Genomic DNA, 20,141 nt, shown 5'->3' on the forward strand with positions numbered 1-20,141 from the left:
CCGGCGTTTTGCTTGTTCCGGGATTCCGGGATAAAAGTAAACTGTTTCCCGGGATAGAATTAATTATTTTTAAGATATAAAAAAAAATATCTTGAAATCAAATGATATAATTATTTTTCATTTTTTAAAGTAATTTAATACGTTCTGCAACCTCCAGAATCATATTAATAATGCTGTGTAAAATATTTATTAAAAAATTACCTTTGAATTACGTAGAAATTTTCACAAATAGAAAAAAATTATTAAAGTTTGCTGGAAATTGCACATAACAAAAAGAAATTGCTTTGAATTGAGTTAAAAATTAAAAAAAAAATGAACATAGATCAAACTTCTAACTTAGAAGGTAATTTTTGTTTTTTAAATAAAACACAATACAAATTATTATTGTAAATTTTTATAATGAGATTTTAAAAAGCAAAGATGGTCGATACTCCAATCACTCGATCCGGTTCTTATTTTAATAATGAAAAGTCCCGCTACCGAGAATGCCCTTTCTGATTCAATTGATATGGGTGGAATCGTGTTTAATGCATCTAAGAGAAGACGGATGTTATGTGTTTTTTCACCTGTAGCCTGGAAGATTTCTAGTTCGTTTTCGAGATTGTAGTACTTCTTTTGCTCTCTATTATTCTTGATTTGTCTACCTCGACTGCTTTAATAGAAACTTCATAGCCCAATAATTCGGCAGTTCGTTTGTCTTTAATAATCGGGTTTATGAAGAAAAACTTCATATCTTGCAGACTTCGTACTCGTTTGTATCCTTGCCCAATTTGCACAACCTGGCGTTACGCAGTTACCGAAGCTACTGGGCATGGTTAAAAATTAAGACAGCATCAGCACAATTATTCCAGATATTACAGGTTCTCACAAGTAAAGAATTTTGAGAGTCCTGCCACAAATAAGCTATGTATTGATTATTACCCATTTGTGACATGCCATAACGAGCAAAATTGAAAAAAAAAAACAACTAATAAATAGGTTTAAAATTAATAAATACAGTTGTATTCTGACAATTTATGAGTTAATTATACTTTCTATTTGCAAAATTTCCTCAACCTTAACACAAAATAAGAAAAAAGTGAATTTTTAAGAAATTTTCGGAATTTCCCGGGTTAAAAAAACAACCGGGATCCCGTTTGAGATACTCTAGACTCTACATATTTTAACTTATAAACTTATTCTGTACAATGTCAATGAAGATCTACGGCACGATTTTGTACACTTACTTTAAAGCTTATTAACTTTGTAAAAGTGTTTTTTTCCAGTAATCATTATACAATCATGGAGTAGGAATCTGAAGACCTGTAAGTTGAGGAATCGATAAATCACATTTGTAAGTAGCCTACGTAACATGCACTGTACGAATGTCGCCTGTCAATACAGCTCGTCCATGGAAAAAAGGACGACTGAGCCCTTCTGTGTGCTTCGAAACTCCTTCTAAAACCTTAATAGTAAACATTTAAATGGTTTATCTGAAAAAATTTCTGCTTACAATTTATAGAAACTTTAAAAAAAAAAAAAAAAAAAAAAAAAGCCAAATTAATAATTCGTTTAATTGACCGAAAATACTTTTCTACAGAATTTAATAATTAAACGTAATCACTCCAACAATGTTTTTTTATGGCTATTGTTAAACAATACTCACAAACAATAAAAATAAAATTCGGAAAATTTCGAATGACATTTCATCCCGGGAGCACGCATCGTTAAGTGGTATTTGGCGTGGGACCCGGGGGCGAAATCTGAAGACAAACTTACGAACGGGAAGATTCAGCACTGGAGTTCTCGGGAGCACGCATCGTTAAGTTGTATTTGGCGTGGGACCCGGGGGCAAAATCTGAAGATGCCTGCTATGTGCTGTTTCGTAAAATGACAATATCTCTTTTACAGCTACATATGCAGAATAGTTCTAAACCGAAGATGAGAGACATCATCCAGCAAGATCTTAGAAAACAGCCCGTGCTGATATCTTGTAGTTTGAGTCCATGTTTGCAAATTTATAGTACAGTTTATTACGAAATACAATGTTCAGTCGAAGTTGTTCTCTTGTATAGGTCCTTGTATAGGCCTATATATATATATATTATCGACTAATTTCGATACGTTTTCGTATTTATGTGCATTTCTTAAATTGATATTATCAAATATTTTAATACATTTTCAATTTCTATATTTAACATAATGGTAGTATCTCTTATTCTGTACCTTATTACGTCACCAGTGTTCTATGTCTGTATTGTGTGCAAACATTCAAACGATTTATACAAGGCCATACTGTTTACATATATTATCGGAAATGCTATGATATTAAATACTTTTATACCATTAAGTTAAAGGTAGAGAAGCGATATGTCCTGTTCAGTGTAGATAAAATTAGGATTTTGTCAACGTCGTGTTCTGAGTTTTCAATATTAATAAGAAAAAATTTTAATAAGTTTATCGAATAATCAATATTATGCATTTAGTTTCAAAGAAAATAGCACGAAAGCTTGTTGATAGTTATGCATTAAAGCAGGAAAAAAAATTAAACAGATGGAAATTCGATCAAAAACGATAAGTTTATAAAAGAAATCCGATAACTGAGTTGATATCCCATACTCTTATTATAGAATAACATCGACACATGAATTAATTAATGGTTAAGTTTTTATTCGTCCAAAAACCCTCCTTATAAGCGGTCAGAAAAGTAACCGATTACATACGCCATACATTGTTAAAACTCCTTTCCGCCCGTTTTAATTTAATTACATTAAAATTAATAATTAAAAAACATAAAAACGAAAGAGATGTGTTAATTTTGAAGAAAAAGCTTGAAAGTACAGTTTCCTTTGTCTCGCCTCTCCTTTCCTCGCCAATAATTGTGATATTCGGCTTAACAATGTTCAAAAATATTTAAATTTAGAAAGTTCGTAGTCTGAACTTATCAATACAATAACTGCAAATGATGCAAAGCTCAGAAATCGCATGAAATCAATGACTTTAAATCTCACTCACTGAAAATTCGACCGCTCTCATCAACAATAAACAATCGCCTCAATTTTTCTTTGTCGATAGATTTAGGACGCCACGTACAGTACTGTACATTTTGTATCTTTCAGTTTAAAATTTTCTAAACGGAACTTTCAAAATTCCATTTGTCATGTTCGAAGTTTGGTAACATCTTTCCCATACACATTACAACTGATTTTGCTGTTTGTACGGTGTTATATCCTCTTCGAAAGTCATAAAGTATAATATATTCGATATGCTTTTTATCCGAAGACATTAAAACTTGATTTTATTCAAACAAAATGCAAAGAATTTGAAGTAAGATTCTAAACAAAGGATAAAACTTCACATTATCTGTATGTTAAATTTGTTACAGTTTATACAATTAAATAACAAATCTATGTTAAGATGCGGAAGTCCACGGTGTGCCACTAATAAATGCGCTTTTAATTTTATTATACAGTGCTTACTTATTTTGTTCATGTTTTCATTTATTATTAAGGCATTTAATTGTATTGTTTTTACTGGTGGTTCGTACCTTCGCCATTGTTTCTAACACGTAATATAAAAATGTATTATAACAAAAATAACAATCGCATTGTGAAAAATTAAACTTTTTCAGCACAATTATTGTTCATTTTATTCAATTCTAATTATAACGGCAATCAATTTTGGGATAATTTTTTATGACTCAAAGAGTTTTATACGTGATACGCGAGTTTTAAAACAGAGGTCACAGACTTTCATTTTGATATTGATTAGTATAATACTACTACTTTTCCATTGACCGTTTTAGACACTCGTAAACATATATATATATCACAAACCAATGTTTCTACTATTGAGAAAGATTTTAATAAAAAAATATAGAGTTTTTATAAATATGTAATCTTGAAATTGATTGAAAATTAATATTGTTTATTGTTCTACAAATCACATAAGATACATTTTATTATATTATACATTCATAACATCAGTTTTACAACTTGGTAATCTATAAGTCATTTAATGAGTTTAGGTCTAGGAAAAATGTTTACAAATTTCTTCACAGATATATATTTTTAAGCTATTTTTATTAAAACAATTCGCAGTATATTTATTCCGTATACGAATTGAAACGTGAAGAATATGAATGCATTGTGAACGAGATAACGTGAAATTAGTCCCTTTCGTATTTTCATTACGTCCATTATAAGACAATCGTACTTCCAATTTATATAATTTATCACCTATCAGTTTATCTATTTTTAATTATAAGAAGTGTAATTAGTGATGAAATTCCTGTCGCATTTTTTCTTCAGATTCAATACATTCCTTAATTTTGAAAGTCCCGAAAAAACAGATTGTAAAGTTTTCGCCATCTGAAAAGCAAACACGCTTTCTAATTATCAGTAAACGTTCTTCTTTATTTAAACATTAAACTTAATGTAATTTGTCAATTATGGAAAACAACACCGAAATTGTTACCTTAAATGGAACTTTCTTATTGACGACCAAAAATCCACCCACCGTAATACACAATGAAACCTTTCCGAATCTTTTCATGAAGTCAAGAATCTGTAAGGAAAAATAAGAAAAAATACAAGAAAATAATTTACAACGAGTAACACCTGACTTCAACTCTATAAATAAAAATGTAAAATTTAATAATTCCAATAAGGCCAGTTTCAAATGAGCCACTCGATTACATTGAAATCATTGTATTTTGAAGGTGTACTATAACGCAGGTTTTAGTGGCGCGCGTATGTGGCACAGAAACATAGAACCCCAACAACTGGCGGCAAATGATTGTTCTGCATCTATTCAGTACACACGTTTCGATGGCCACGTCATCATTAGCAAAGCAAAAGCTTCCAGTTGATAGTTACCTATAAATCGCGAGTTGGGATTTTTCTTTTCGACAGACATTATTGTCTGGAGAATGCAGACTTGATTTAAGGCACAGATACAATATAAAACATTCAAACGTTTAGATATTATTAAATGATTCTAAATCGTCACAATATATCACAACGAAAACATTGATAGAAACAGGAAGAAAGAATTACTTCATCGGAGTCCGTAATATGCAGAAGTACAGAGACAAAATCGAGCGTTGCTCTCACTTGCACGACACTGAGATGCCACTTAGTAACTTGACTGAATAAACGTATGAAAATGGTATAACTTTTACACCATCAGTGCGTAACTTTATATAAATTTTTTGTTTTCTCACTTATTGTGATAGTGTAAACGTATTTTGATTACACAAGTTCGGCCCAGAAATTTATGCCACAAATGTACACCTGCTTTGTATTCGAAACTCGATCTCTATTTCTCTATTATATATTGCTGTAGTTTGTTTTCGAGAAATGGCCAAACGCAAAATTTTGAAATTTATGACGTTTAAATCTTAAGAACAGATAATTTCTTTCACTACTTGTACCCGTTAAACCCGTACTAAAAACTGAAAAGTAAAAGATATGACTTCGTCTCCTTCTTCAAAGATCATGCACATACTGGCAGAAAACTAAATGCGTATATTAAGGATGTACCGATAAGCAAAATGGCCGATTACCGATTACCGATTAATCGGCCGATTAGTGTTAATAATTTATTGTATTAATAGGTAATTATATTATGATTATTATCGCATGAAATTTTATATTTTTAATAAAAATATATAATTTTTTTTTGTAACTCTTTCCGCCCTGTGGGCACTAAGAAAGCCTCTTATAGCAAGCCCATTATGGGTTTGGGCAGGCCCACAATGGGGCGGCCGGGTGGTGAGGGACGGGGACCGACATATCCGGACGGACCACTCCCCGAAAAAGCTCCATGTGGAACCAAAAATTTGCTGATTTAAGAAAAGATCATTAAAAAATAAATGTTTATGTGTATTTTGTAAAACATTTAAATTACCCTTAATAATTCCATAAAGATTATTTATAAATTTTTGGCACGGACAACGAAAAAGGTTCGCCATCCCTGGCTTAGATAATGTTGATAATTCAAAATCTCAAGAATTAAATCCTGAAGCTTCCATTTCTAGAGATGATCAAGATGGAGGAGAATCTCTAAATTTTTCTAATTTATTACGAGTATGATTTTAAAAAGGAAGAAAAAACGAAACAAGCGAACAAACGTTTCGATCAAGAATTAGAAAAATATTTACATTTACCTCTTATACAAAGACATAGTGACCCATTTTTGTGGTGAAGTTGAAAACAACTTTTTCCTAATTTTAGCAAAATAGCTATGAAATATCTAAGTGCCCCAGCATCTTCCATTGAAAGGGAAACAATTTTCAGCACTGGAGGTAACATTTATGAACCGGCAAGAAATAGGCTATGCCCTGAAAATGATGAAATTCTCATGTTTTTGCATCACAATTTAAAGGTTTAAGCTTTAAATAAAAGAGATAGCTTTGAATAGGTTATATTATACCTTATGTATTGATAAAAGAAATAATTTAATTTAAAATTTTTTAATATTCAGTTTGTCGTGTGATATATAATAAATATATAACAGAAATTTATTATTTTTTATTACTAGCCTTATACGTGACATTCTAACAAAAATATTAAAATGCAAAATTGGCCGATTATTCAAACCGATTAATCGGAGAAATGGCCGATATGGCCGATTACCGATTACTTACCGATTAATCGGTGCATCCTTAGCGTTTATGTACGGGGCCGTAAATATTAGTTGTTTACGAAAAGTGATAAATGTCATTTTATAACATTAATAAACAATTTGATCTCAATATGCGACATGACGTAAACTTTTATTTCAGATCTCATAAATATAACCAATATTAGGAGAACTCGTAGAATATCACCAACGATTCATTTGAAATAAACTCATAACAAATATAAGCAATACCTTTAGCTTCTGTTCCAGTTTTATGTTGCATACAGCAAACTGACGAATGTCTTGAAAGGCGTTCTGCATCTAACAAATAAAAAAACATAAGGAAACCGAAAGAAATTCACTTAAAGGAGTCAAACACCAATAACATTTACCGTGAAAGCAATACAGCATAATAAACATCCCATGTATATACAGATTAACGTAAAGACGATGGACATTGCAAAGTATATATTTTGCGCTAATTCGTTCATTTCAATAAATAAATATCCATAAAACCAGAAACTCGTCATCCAGATGACACCAAAGTAAACAAAGCAGAACACAGAACTGTGCTTTCTATTCAACTGGTTGACCAATAACCACAATTCTTCGTGATGATTAATAAATTTATTCAATTTATTTGACAGAAATGTGTTTTTCCTTATTGTAAAGAGTTCATTACGTAGGTGTTCGAATTCCTTCTGAACAACGAACAGTACAACGCATAATGATAACAACCCATACGCAATTCCTCCTATACAAAACGTTTCAGCTAACGCAATTTGAATGCTACAGAGAATGGCTTCTCCCTCAAAATATTCTCTTTTTTGCATGGCGGGATAAAAAAGAAATAGATTAATTATTTGAAAATGAGCAGAAGTCAGCATTGCAATAACAGCGACGAATAGGGAGATTTTTCTCATTGTAGTATTGTGTTCATTTATTACTTTTTGTCTGAAATATTCGTTTTGCAATCCAGATTCAAGTACAGTGAATTTATTCTTTCGGAGGAAATTAAAACTCATTGAATAAAGTACCATTCTAAGTCCAAAAACAGCATCCAACGTTGTAGTTTCAGAACTGATATAATCAGACCATCCTTTGCAAAGTGTATAATTACTGAAAGCCGGTGTTGCGTGTAAGAAGAACAAAAATGAATGTACCCATAAAATAATAGTTATAAATTTGATATAAGTATTTTTCAATCGAGCGTTTTTCAAAATGGCAATATCTGCCTTACAGTTGCGTGAGTGGAATATCTCTAAACCGAAGATGAGAGACATCATCCGGCAAGGTCTGAGGAAACAACTCATGCAAATTTTATCTTGTAAATTCGGATTCATATTTTAATTGTTTAGCACAATTTATTAAGAAAGAAATTCTTTTAGTTTAAGTTATTTTCTGGTATATACACGTGTATATTCAATAAGAAATATACTATGGCTTTTGGGAGTGATGTGGGTGTTGATCCTTCCCAGAGACTTTAAGAATAAAATTTAAACAAAAAATTTATAAAAAATTAATCAATAAATATTTTTTACAAAACATTGTCTATGAATAACTGGTTCTTTATTATACTGTTAATTGGCCTTTATTTTTATTGTACTTTCTACATCATCATCCAAATCATTCCAGACTAAAATTCAGTTACTCCAATGGAAATATATATAATAATAATATCGACTTATTTCTATACGCTTAAGTCATAACGATTATATTATTAAATATTTTACAAACTCTAAACTTTATATACTTAACATAGAGGCAGCCTTCAACCTTTCCTTTAATTGTATACCCAGTTTACTCTACTTTTTTACGTCACCGATATCTCTTTATCTACTTTCAGGAGAACACCAAATTTTACTGTTACGATTTATATAAGACCTTACAGGATTTCTAGTGAAAATAATACAATTTTAACTAGAAATTCCGCGATTTTATAGAATTTTTTACTCGTGAAGTTTGAAGATAAGTGATACGTTACTAACTGAAATTACCTTCAATTGATCAAACGAATCGACATTATGAAAGATAATTTACATGCACTTTGTCCATTATAATTATCCGTGATTTACGACGAAATTATATTTACTAGATATTTACTTAGTCAATATGTTAATTGGATATTGATTTGTTAGCCTATTGCAGGGATGGCGAACCTATGGCACGCGTGCCCAAAGTGCACGTAAGAGAAATCATCTGGCACGTGATGTATCATATGATTTCTGTTTTTTTCAATCATCCTTTCTGTTTATAACCTGATCATCCTTTTTTCAATCAGATTTTTAACATTTATTCGAATTAAAGAGTATTGCTTAATTTCTTTAAATATCATTATTAGAAGTCTAAGACTTTGGCACGCATTAACATCTTTAAAGCTAAGTATGCTTACAATATGGCACGCGGACTCAAAAAGGTTCGCCATCCCTGGCCTATTGTTCAAGTAAATGTCAGTCCATCAGTAATCTTCCAATTTACATTAGCAATGCGTTTCTCACGTTAAATCTATTAAATTTCAATTTGCTACCGTTCTGTTTGAAATTTAGATGATATTGAATAAATGTGCTGTGATTCCTTGCATATTACACTCGTGTCTATAAGGAATTCACGTATACACATATTAGCTGCTGCTGTAAAAAAACAAAACGCAATTAAAAATGCTTTATGGCATCTTCTGAAATTACCTCACAACATACATTTTATTGACAGTTTAAATAGACCAACAACGAGTTGCTCAACTTTCCCGACATTTAAAATTTTGGTGGCACCATCTGTTATTTTATTTTATTATAAACCTTTTCATATTTTTAACTATTATACAATGATAAAAAGCTTAATTTTGAGGACAGGGATGGGTTTTATAAATAAAAATTGTAAATGCTAATAACGAGTAAAATCGTCATAAAGTCTGACCCTTCTGGAGATACAAACGACCCCTTTAGATGGCGGAGGGGTCTTGTCTTCTCGCGAAATGGAGGGACACAAATCCTTTAATAACTAAAGTATATATTTATTTACAGCAAATCTGGATTAATATACTGGATACATAAATGCGTAGAAATATTATATTAAATTCAAAACATAGCTATTCTCATAGCTATATGGGCTAAATACTTTGGATGAATTACAACGCCAATATAGAACCACGGCTCTAGGGGCTAGGAACTTTTGAACTGGGATCAAGGCAAGATGGCTAATAGCATGTTGGCTGTGAATAAAAGCCCTGAGTGAAGGTAACTTTCAACTTTTATAGAAAATATGACGACCAATCGGGTTTGCTCCCGATGCGGCCATTTTCTGACTAATTTTCAATTTAGCAGGAACTTCAACATACTCTAAATCATAGGAAATGAAAGAAAATTGTAATTTCTCTTACAGTTATTAGACAGGTGGTGATGTATGGTTCGGAAACATGGACAATGACTGTGGTTGTGGAGGAACCCTTGAGAGAGGAAATTTAAAAGGAAGATATTTGGGACGGTGTATGAGGTGGGGCAATGAAGGATGCGGAAAAACAGTGAATTGGTAGAACTGTGTGGTTATACTGATATAGGTTATGGAAATAAAGAGTAACATACTAAAATGGTTGTGGCATGGTTGAGATTTTTTGCAGGGTGAACGAATGTCAGATGATAGAGCGGCCAAGAAGATCTATAGAGTAAATTTGAATGGCAGAAGATATACAGGAAGAGCACGGAAGCGATGCTGGATGGTGTGGAGGATGATTTGAGGAAGATGAGAGTTGGTGATTGGAGGAAACGTTCAGGAGATTGTCAAGATTGGGCTGCGATTGTCGGAGAGGCGAAGGCCCTACATGGACTGTAATGTCGAGTAGAAGTATATTATGAGAACTGGAGTTTAAAAAGTTAAACAGCCACCTTCAATCTTCTACACAGGCTACGGGATTTAAGAATTCTAATCAGGGCCCAGTAAGCTCTATTTTCCGCTGCAATCCTTGACTTTATCTTTTCTTTTACCCCTTTTTTCCTACTTTTTTTTAAATTTTGTAATTAAACATAATTAATTATATTAAAAATAATAAAAATGAAAAAAAAACGAAAGAAATGTGTTAATTTTGAAGAAAAAGCTTCGAAGTACAATTTCCTTTTTCTCGCCTTAGCGCGAAACTTGACACTGATGAGTCATTGTTTACACAGCTGGATGACCTTGAGAACAGCTGGTGTCGTGTTTCGCGGGACATTCTCATGAAACTCTCGGGTGGAGAAGGGTAAAATGTAGGGTGAATACTAGATAGAGGGATATTTCAAATTTTTTTTTTTAAATTACGATTTTAATTGAAATTTCCGACCCCCCCGACTTAATTACACGTAATTATAAAAAAATCTATTAATTAAAAAAATTAAAAAACTATTGGATGTTGTTTTTTACATCAGAAAATAGCTTTAAATAACTTTACCAAAGTAAAATCGGCGCGCTAGAACTTTAGAAGGATGAATAAAGTTCCATAAAAAAATCCCATAAAAAAACAATTAAGTGTTAATTGCCCCTCATTAAGGGTTAATTAAAATCGCAATAAAATTTTTTCGCGCGGGTAAAAATTTTTCAAAAAATTTGGGGACTGAAAAAACATCCGAAAAATCAAAAAAAAAATTTTTTTCTCCCGAGGGTCTAAAAACCCAATTTCGGTGTAACGCTATGTAAGCCAATCGAACTGAGTTCGATTGCGGACAGAAAGGGGTTTAAGTTGTTATCACTAGTCACCAGTACTCCCAGATACTTGCTCACATCTCACATAGTTGACACCGTTTAACTTGATGTATTTGTCTTCCTTCGAAGCAACTTTCCTAGACAAAAGCAAGTACTGCATTTTACTGTGGTTCACACGAAGCCCCAATTCCTCCGTTTCACTTTCCAATCTACCCAATTCTTCCTCCAGCTCTCCCAGGCTACGGGGCAGTATGCTAACATCATCGGCATAAGCTAAATTTTGGCTAACACAGTTGAACAGATTGCCAGTTGGTGAATTGCTCTCCACCCCTCTCATCACCTTCTACAGAACTACTTTAAACAGCAGTGTGGATAACACCCGCCACAAACCTTGATTAATTTCAATTACTGTACTATAGTGAGGTTTCCCTCTACTCTGACATTTCGTGCTGGTGAGAGTCATTTGCACCAATCTGATTAATTTAGATAGAAACTCCATATCTATTAAATTCTAGTACAAGGACCTCCTTTACACACTATCATAAGTCTGCTGAAAATGCACATAGAGCTGGTAAATATCCACATTAAACTCATAGCACTTTTCCATTATTTGCTTTATAGTAAAAATGCCACATTACTTCCGACATTACTTTTCGCAAATTTTATAATTTATTTTTTAACACTAAAACAATGAACTACCGTTGAGTTCTTATAGTCTGCCACCAGCCAATCCGACACTCCGACACAGCGCAAGTGAAATTTTCGTGTTACCGCTTGTCGATGCATGTAATAGAGAGCGTATACTGCCAGTCGCTAGTTCTTTGCTGCAAGTCGGCAGAACATGTTGATGAAATTGTTTCACGATTTATAATATGATACCCAAATATGTAAGCCGAGCGTGTTTTTACTATACAGCACATACAATATATATATATGTAAAATCCAGTAATACGATACCGCCAATCCGATTTATGCCGGATTACAGAGATTCTATTGTATTTTCTTTTCACACCTACGTTTCTAATGTTTCATAAAAACCATAGAACATACCTAGATTATGTTAAGATAACCTTACCAAAAAAGTAACTATTTCACAATTCTTGCAAGTATGAGATATAATTGTATAACACTTAAATTTATTTCACATTAAATTACATTGACTTTGTTCTTTCGAAAAACTAGTTTTTCTTTTGTAATTTGGCGCAGGCCTGGACCAAATTTTTTTCATCACGTGAATCTTCTCTGCTTGTATACTACGTAATTTATAAGACTTGCATTCGAAAACACATGAGCAATGTAATATTTTGAAAAATAAAATCATATTTTAATATTTTCAATTATATTTATTTTAATTTATTCATGTATGTCAATTTTAAGTAATTTTATTTCAAAAACCGCGTAATTGGAAAAACAATTGAATCGAAACAATGCTTCAGAAATGAATATCAAGTAACAATGAATCCCGTTTCTTACAATTCTTTCTTGTGGAAAATTCATCTTCAGATTTAATATCCGCTACGAGATTTTCCCATTACGTGTTTCTTGCTTTCGATATTTAAAATTTAAGATAGGCGATGCCTTCATGACAAAAAGATAAGTGTAAATCCAATCTTTGATAATTGCAAGAGTTATTATTAATGTGAAATCTTTTCATTTTCAGGTTTCAAGTAGTCAAACGGGAAAAAGGGAAGTACGTGTCCATAATTAGCTTATTACTGATTTATTACTTATAATTTCACTTTTATTTCAGGTACGAACTTAACTCTAAGAGTATTTCATCCGTCATGTGATACGTAAATATAACGCAGAATATACATTGTGTCCAAAAGAAACCTGAAACATGAGATTGTGTGCAGAAGTCTGTAAGCAAGCCATCACGAGCAAGTGTATAAGGCGATGGTTGTACGATGCATCATTCCAATCTGCAATAAATATTTTAAACAGACTTTCGAATCCATTGTCAACATTTGTGTTTTGGAAATTGCGTGATTCCATTTGTAAAAAAGGCTGGCAAAATTACAATTTAATAAAAAGTAAAAAAAACATTACAGATGGATACTAGTCCAATCTTCACTGCTTGCCATGTTCAATCACCAGAAACAACTATTTCCATTGCAGAGACAACCTTTCTTTAGAGGCTATGCCTGTGCACAAATATGCAAAACAGTTTAAAATGTCCACAGGTGACAATTCCAACACAATTAAAAATATAATATTTCTTTTTCTCTGCAATGGAAATAGTTGTTCCTGGTGATTGGACATGGAAGCAGTGAAGATTGGACTTGTATCCATCTGTAATGTTTTTTTTACTTTTTATTAAAAAAGCGTGATTCCAGTTTTTCCCGTAATGTCGATGCTTCCTAGACATTACGGGTTTCTGGACAAGCAAAAAGCCCACGGAGATGGTGAGACCTTGACGACAGTTTCGTGGCTTGAAATGGAATTTATTTTCTGTCACTAACTTCACCGGGCAGAAGAAATCAGAAATATTTCTAAAATGTATTTTTGTTCACATTTATTCTCTGAGTCGAGTGAGTAAAACAACTAAATGCTGGTATTTGGTTTTGGATCAATGGGCTGGCCACGTGCGTTTTCTGGGTTTTCTTAACTTCAGTAAAATCTTAATAGGGGAGCATTTCCCAGAATTTGTTTGTAATGTAGATTAATTATATTAGTAATACCACGACCACCTTTTTTACGAAGAAGTTATTATTATTATTATTATTATTTAGTTTTAATTTTCATCTAAAATTTATTCTTATTTTGTTTTTATAACGAGTACAAACTCTTATAAATAGACCAATAACGTTTGGGTTATTATGACCGAGTGGTCTCCGTTGCCGCTCATAGCGGTGGTGACCGGACCCTAAACACTGGGAAGTTCGGTCGTGGGTTCGCGCCGCGACTCGGACAGGCTGGCTGCTAGGAGTTTTCCGGGTTTTCTCCTAGCCAATAACGACTGAATAGGAGGCCAGTTCCCCATAAAAGTCCTCCCGGAAGGCACGGTTTCCCGCGCGCAAGTTTAGGCCGTGAGATAAACGGCTGGCTCTTCGGTCGCGAAGCGATCATCACACCATTCTTCGGAGGAAAGGCGAAATAATAGGCTACAACCTCCATATGAACCAAGAGAGGAGACGAATAGAATAGGGTTATTATGAATTTAATGATCTGTCGGTTGGTTAATATCGTGCTTTGCGTAAAAATTAAATTGCTTAAACTAATTTTAAGATAAAAAATGAAAATATTCACAAATATAAGAGAGAAACACAGATTATTTATTAATCAATTACATTATCGAAAATTAACATCTTGATTAACATAAACAATTAAAGGTATAAATATTTTCCACATGTTAAGCTTGAGGAATATTTGATTGACCCCTGGATAAAATTGAAAAAAAATTAATTTTACATTTAACTCAATATACAGTAAATATAAAGTGATTAGAATGATTTTGAAATTACTTTATACTAATTTGGTATCCAGTGTCAAAAATATGACCAATAAACGCTGATATTTTGGTTATATTTTTGATAAGGGTGTGAGGGATAGCTGAATGATCTCACACCTACCATACACATCGTTACAGTGTATTTACGCGCACGCAAATCATGATTAAACTCTACATTCTGTTATGTTTACAGGATTATGATGGGGTATTCGCTTAAATAACTCACATTTTTCGGTACTCTACAGAATTACTTCTACTTTTCGGGCTGTTATAATGTATATAACAGAGGGAAGATTTGCCGATCGGCAGATCAATTTTGTAAAACAACATGACTTCATTTTCCTGTTTCACTTTTCCATTCACGTGTATTATACAGTATTAATTAGTGCCTCTTCCTACTTGAGGAGCACTTTTACTCGCACCATTTCTTCACATACAAGATATTTTCTTCATTTCCCTCGAAAAACGTATAAACGGGTTTCGACTGTATTTACATCGTTAAACAAAATAATATACAGTATATTACATACAAGCATATATTTATATACGTTTTAGGCGTTGAAAACAAAGAAAAGAAATATATTAAAAGTACAGAAACATATAATTAGGCTGCAATTCGAAAAATTTGTACACTTGTAAATCCCACTGTTGTTCGTCTGACTATCTTTCCTTAATATCGAGAACGGAGTTAGATACATAATAGAAGAGACAAGGTATGGAAACAGTAGGTGAAGGTTTATCTAAACCAAATAACGAACTTCCGATGCACACCGGAAGTCACGTTATTTCAATTCAAATATTTCCCGGGAAAGCAGTTAATAGATGACCGGCATGCTCTATTGCATGGAAAATTACTATGTACAGGGGCAAGACTATTACTAATTTGAGATGGAGATCATATATTTTAAATTAAATAAATTAAAAATATTATTAAAACTCCATAATAAATAATTGCTCGTATAGTAACATAGATTTACTTACTGCCGTTAATTAGAATGGTGATTTTCAGAGTAAATTTTATTATTAGCTGAAATTAAATAAACACGACACAATCAAATTATAAAAAAATAATATATAAAATAAAAATAGTTTACAGCTCTTTAAACTAATGCTTACTTAACAGTTCTCACCCCCTTCGTTAGTCCGCTATAAATGAAATCATTGTTATGTTGACCTTCATGCATCCTCTGATGATTATTGCCGTTTCAGTTTTCTAATTCTTATTCTGGTATTCGCGAAACCGTGCCAGTAATTGTTTAGTTATTCGAATTACTAAACAATTACTGGCACGGTTTCGCGAATACCAAATGAAATCATGTTTTCTACAACTTGTTGCACGTTTATATAGATATTGAATAACGTAAATGATTGTAAAACCAAATTTATCTCCACAAGAAAAAACAAAACTACGTGTCTGATATCAAATTCTGGTCGATAAGTCTTCTGATATTTTCAATTAATTTAGATTAACGATAAAACATTTGAACTTTTGCTCTCTCGGTTGTCTTGTCGTTTTAGTAAAACTTTCACTTTTGTTCCTTTTTTGAAAATCAAGAAACTTGGCTCTCTATATAATAAATATATTTCTATATTGCATATATATTTCTATAATAAATAATTTCTATAATTTCTAATATTTTCAATTATATTCATTTTAATATATTCATGTATGTCACATTTAAGTAATTTTATGTCAAAAACAGCGTAATTAGAAAAACAATTGAATCGAAACAATGCTTCAGAAACGCATATGAAGCAACAATAAATTTCGTTTGTTAGAATTCTTTTCTTGTGGAAAATTCATCTTCAGATTTAATGTCCGCTACAAGATTTTCTTATTACGTGTTCCTTGCTTTCAATATTTATTGTTTAAGATAGGCGATGCCTTCATAACGAAAAGATAAGTGTAAATCCAATCTTTGATAATTCCAAGAGTTATTATTAATGTGAAATCTTTTCATTTTCAGGTTTCAAGTAGTCAAACGGGAAAAAGGGAAGTACGTGTCCATAATTAGCTTATTACTGATTTATTACTTATAATTTCACTTTTATTTCAGGTACAGACTTAATTTAACTGCGTGGAAGAGTATTTCATCCGCCATGCGATACGTAAATATAACACAGTATATACATTGTGTCCATAGAAACCTGTCATAGGAGATTGTGTGCAGAAGCCTGTCAGCAACCCATCGGAAGCAAGTGTGTAGTGCCTTGGTCATATTATTCATCATTCCAATCTGCAATAAGTATTAATTAATTAAACAAACTTTCGAATCCATTATCAACATTTGTGTTTTGGAAATGGCGTGATTCTAGTTTTTTCCGTAATGTCGATGCTGCCCAGACATTACGGGGTTTCTGGACAGACAAAAAACCCACGGAGGAGGACGAGACCTTGACGACGGTTCCGTGGCTTGAAATGAAATTTATTTTCTGTCATTAACTTCACCCGGCAGAAGAAATCAGAAATATTTCTAAAATGTATTTTCGTTCACATTTATTCTTTGAGTCGAGTGAATAAAGCAACTAAACGCTGGTATTTGGTCGTGGTCGACGGGTTGGTCACGATCGTTTTCTGGGTTTTCTTAACTTCAGTAAAATCTAAATATGGGGCCATTTCCCAGAATTTGTTTGTAATACAGATTAAGCAAGCCCATTATGAGTTCGGTCAGATCCACAATGGGGCGAATGGGTGGTGATGGACGGAGCCCGACACATCCGGACGGACCACTTCCCGAAAAACGATGGTTTTACGATCCGTCCAGATCGATCCTGGGTCTCCCAGAGCAGAGACTGCCACACGGTCATCCGGCCTGATGTAAACAAACGATTATACAGAAACAATTATAATAGATGGATTGTTATAGATATTTTGGTTTATTGAATGTTTATTCCGACTATTCAATATTTCTAATTTTCAAATTTAAAGTGTTTATATTTTAGAGTTGTGCAATCGTTCATCGATTAGGTAATACAAAAATATATTTATTACAAAAACAGAAACTTTTTTACTCGATTGATTAGTAAATAAATTTTTATTTAGTTTTACGAACTTAATTCAGCAATATAAAGTAATCTTTTAATTTCTTGTTCGTGGGTTTATGTTGGAAGGTATGGCCGTTGTCGGCTTTTCTTCCGATGCGCAATTCAGCAATATAAAGTAATTTTTAATTACAACGCGACACTACGCGGCCATTTCTGCAATCACGGAAAGAGGTAGCCGAGTTAATATATTTATTAGTATATTATCTACAATTTTATAAATATATTGTTTATTAAAATTTTAATTTTTTAATTGATTATGCAAAAGTTTATTAAAATTGAACAAAAACAATTTTTGAAAACAGATTATTCGATATTAAACAATCAATTTCGATCACGTGCTTTGTCATAATTTTCGTCACGTGTCTGTTTAAAGATGGGTTTGTTAGTAATGTCGTTTCTTCTTTGGTGTTTTCTCTACTTATGTTTGGCATTTGAAACAAATGAGGTAACGTCAAGCAACGCACCACCCATCGTATTATGGCACGGCATGGGCGATAGCTGTTGCAATCCTCTTAGCATGGGCGAAGTTAAAGGATTTTTAGAGAAAAATATCCCTAACGTTTATGTTTACTCCATAAAAATTGGTGAAAATATGTTCCAAGATATAGAAAATTCTTTCTTCTTAAACGTCAACAAGCAAATTGAAGAAGCTTGTGAACAGTTGAAGAAAGATCCTCAGTTGAAGAATGGTTATAATGCTATTGGCTTCTCTCAAGGAGGACAGTTCTTAAGAGGTTTGGTGCAACGTTGCCCTCAACCGCAGATGCTTAACTTAATTAGTTTCGGTGGACAGCACCAAGGAGTTTACGGCCTTCCGCACTGCCCGGGAGAAAATGTTACCATTTGCAACTTGGTTAGAGAATTACTTAATTACGGAGCCTACACAAACTGGCTTCAAAGCTTCTTAGTTCAGGCCGAATACTGGCACGATCCTTTAAACGAGGAGGAGTACAGAGAGAAGAGTGTCTTCTTGGCCGATATAAATAATGAAAAGAATAAAAATCAAACTTATAAAGAGAATCTTACGAAATTAAAGAATTTTGTGATGATTAGATTTTCCGAGGACACTATGGTAGATCCACCAATTTCTGAATGGTTTGGATTTTACGACGAAGGACAAGCCAAGAAAGTTCACACTCTTCGGGAGAGTAAGTTGTATAGCGAAGATTGGCTGGGATTAAAACAGATGGACAAACAAGGCAAATTACACTTTCTAGAAACTATCGGAGATCATATGCAGATAGACATGAACTGGTTTCTTCAGAAAATTATCAAACCCTTTCTAATGTGAAAAATTCTACTCTGTGATTGACAGTTTCTAATTATTTTCTCGGATTATCACGTGAAAAAATTTGACACAAATTTAGGCATAAAAATGGAGCGGTGAAAATTTTGTTCCGAATTATTTTGAAAGTTGGCAATTTTGTATCTATATTTTTTTCATAGTCTTTTTATATGTAATGCAAAAATATTTCTTATAGTTATGCATCTACATTTAAGTAGATTTTCATATTATGGGTGTTAAGAAAATTGGAATTTCAATTCTAGATGACATTCTTCTTTAGAAAAATAGCTCAAGTGTAAATTCAGCTTCAACTGCTTTTTCTTGGGGTGAGAACTTTAGAAAATTCTGTTTCATTTAGGCCGTATGTCTGTTGTAAGGAGTCGGCGAGGAAATAAAAATCGAGACGAGACTCCAAATTATTACAAATAGGGTCTTATGCCTGAATGAATGTAAATTGAATTTTTTCCTGGTATAGAATATCATAAGTTAATGATAATTTAGAACTTTTATTAGTTCTCTGTATATTTCTGCTAATGAGTTATACACTTTATTTTTTAAGTTTCGTGTAACAAAATGTATTTTAATTTTTTTCATTATCTGGTTTTCATTAAACTATTTTGTTTGGAAATTGTACAATCTAATCTCTTGCTTATCAGTTATTTGTTGGAACATTTAAACTTAGAAAATAACATCGAAATATGCTGTTATGTCTAAATCGAATTCTATTTTGTATCATTATTTATTATGAAATATTTTTGTACTAAAGACCTGTTAATTTATAATAATGTTATTCTTGTTATTAAGAGAGTATCAAATAAAATATTTTTTATTTGATAATGTTAAATGTTAAAAAGCTTTTACTATAAATTTAATTACTTGAATAGATTAATATGCCCTATTGTGAAGATGCTGCTTATCATCTAATTGTTATAAACAGAATTGTGTGTATTTCAAATTTTCTATACACTTTTATATCTTGACATACTGAATATTATTATCCAAAATTCTGATGATAATGTATATACTGCTACTTTAAATATCATATTCAAACTTTTCTTGATCTCCAAGACAGAAGTCTAGCAAAAAAGT

General features: G+C 32.3%; 1 protein-coding gene and 2 long non-coding RNA genes across 3 annotated transcripts; 1 reads left to right on the forward strand and 2 right to left on the reverse strand.

Annotated features, from left to right (window-relative positions):
- Nucleotides 1-4,179: 4,179 nt before the first annotated feature.
- On the reverse strand, nucleotides 4,180-6,925 carry LOC136968234 (uncharacterized). The gene is made up of 3 exons (XR_010879626.1): nucleotides 6,856-6,925; nucleotides 4,456-4,545; nucleotides 4,180-4,349 (listed from the first exon to the last, which is right to left on the reverse strand). It is a non-coding gene; the product is annotated as an uncharacterized lncRNA (long non-coding RNA).
- A 7,606-nt stretch (nucleotides 6,926-14,531) lies between these two features.
- LOC136968235 (uncharacterized) lies at nucleotides 14,532-15,938 on the reverse strand. The gene is made up of 3 exons (XR_010879627.1): nucleotides 15,839-15,938; nucleotides 15,704-15,749; nucleotides 14,532-14,651 (listed from the first exon to the last, which is right to left on the reverse strand). It is a non-coding gene; the product is annotated as an uncharacterized lncRNA (long non-coding RNA).
- A 2,161-nt stretch (nucleotides 15,939-18,099) lies between these two features.
- Ppt1 (Palmitoyl-protein thioesterase 1) lies at nucleotides 18,100-19,688 on the forward strand. The gene has a single exon (XM_067262176.1). It carries the CDS (start codon nucleotides 18,141-18,143, stop codon nucleotides 19,056-19,058), a length of 918 nt encoding a protein of 305 aa, XP_067118277.1. The 5' UTR covers nucleotides 18,100-18,140; the 3' UTR covers nucleotides 19,059-19,688.
- The last annotated feature ends 453 nt before the right edge of the window (nucleotides 19,689-20,141 follow it).

This window comes from Centruroides vittatus, unplaced genomic scaffold, assembly GCF_030686945.1.
Source record: "Centruroides vittatus isolate TY-2023 unplaced genomic scaffold, ASM3068694v2 contig_1416, whole genome shotgun sequence".
NCBI lineage: Eukaryota > Metazoa > Arthropoda > Arachnida > Scorpiones > Buthidae > Centruroides > Centruroides vittatus.

Coding starts and splice junctions, on each gene's coding strand:
- Ppt1 (XM_067262176.1), top strand. CDS start 18,141: ATGGGTTTGTTAGTAATGTCGTTTCTTCTTTGGTGTTTTCTCTACTTA.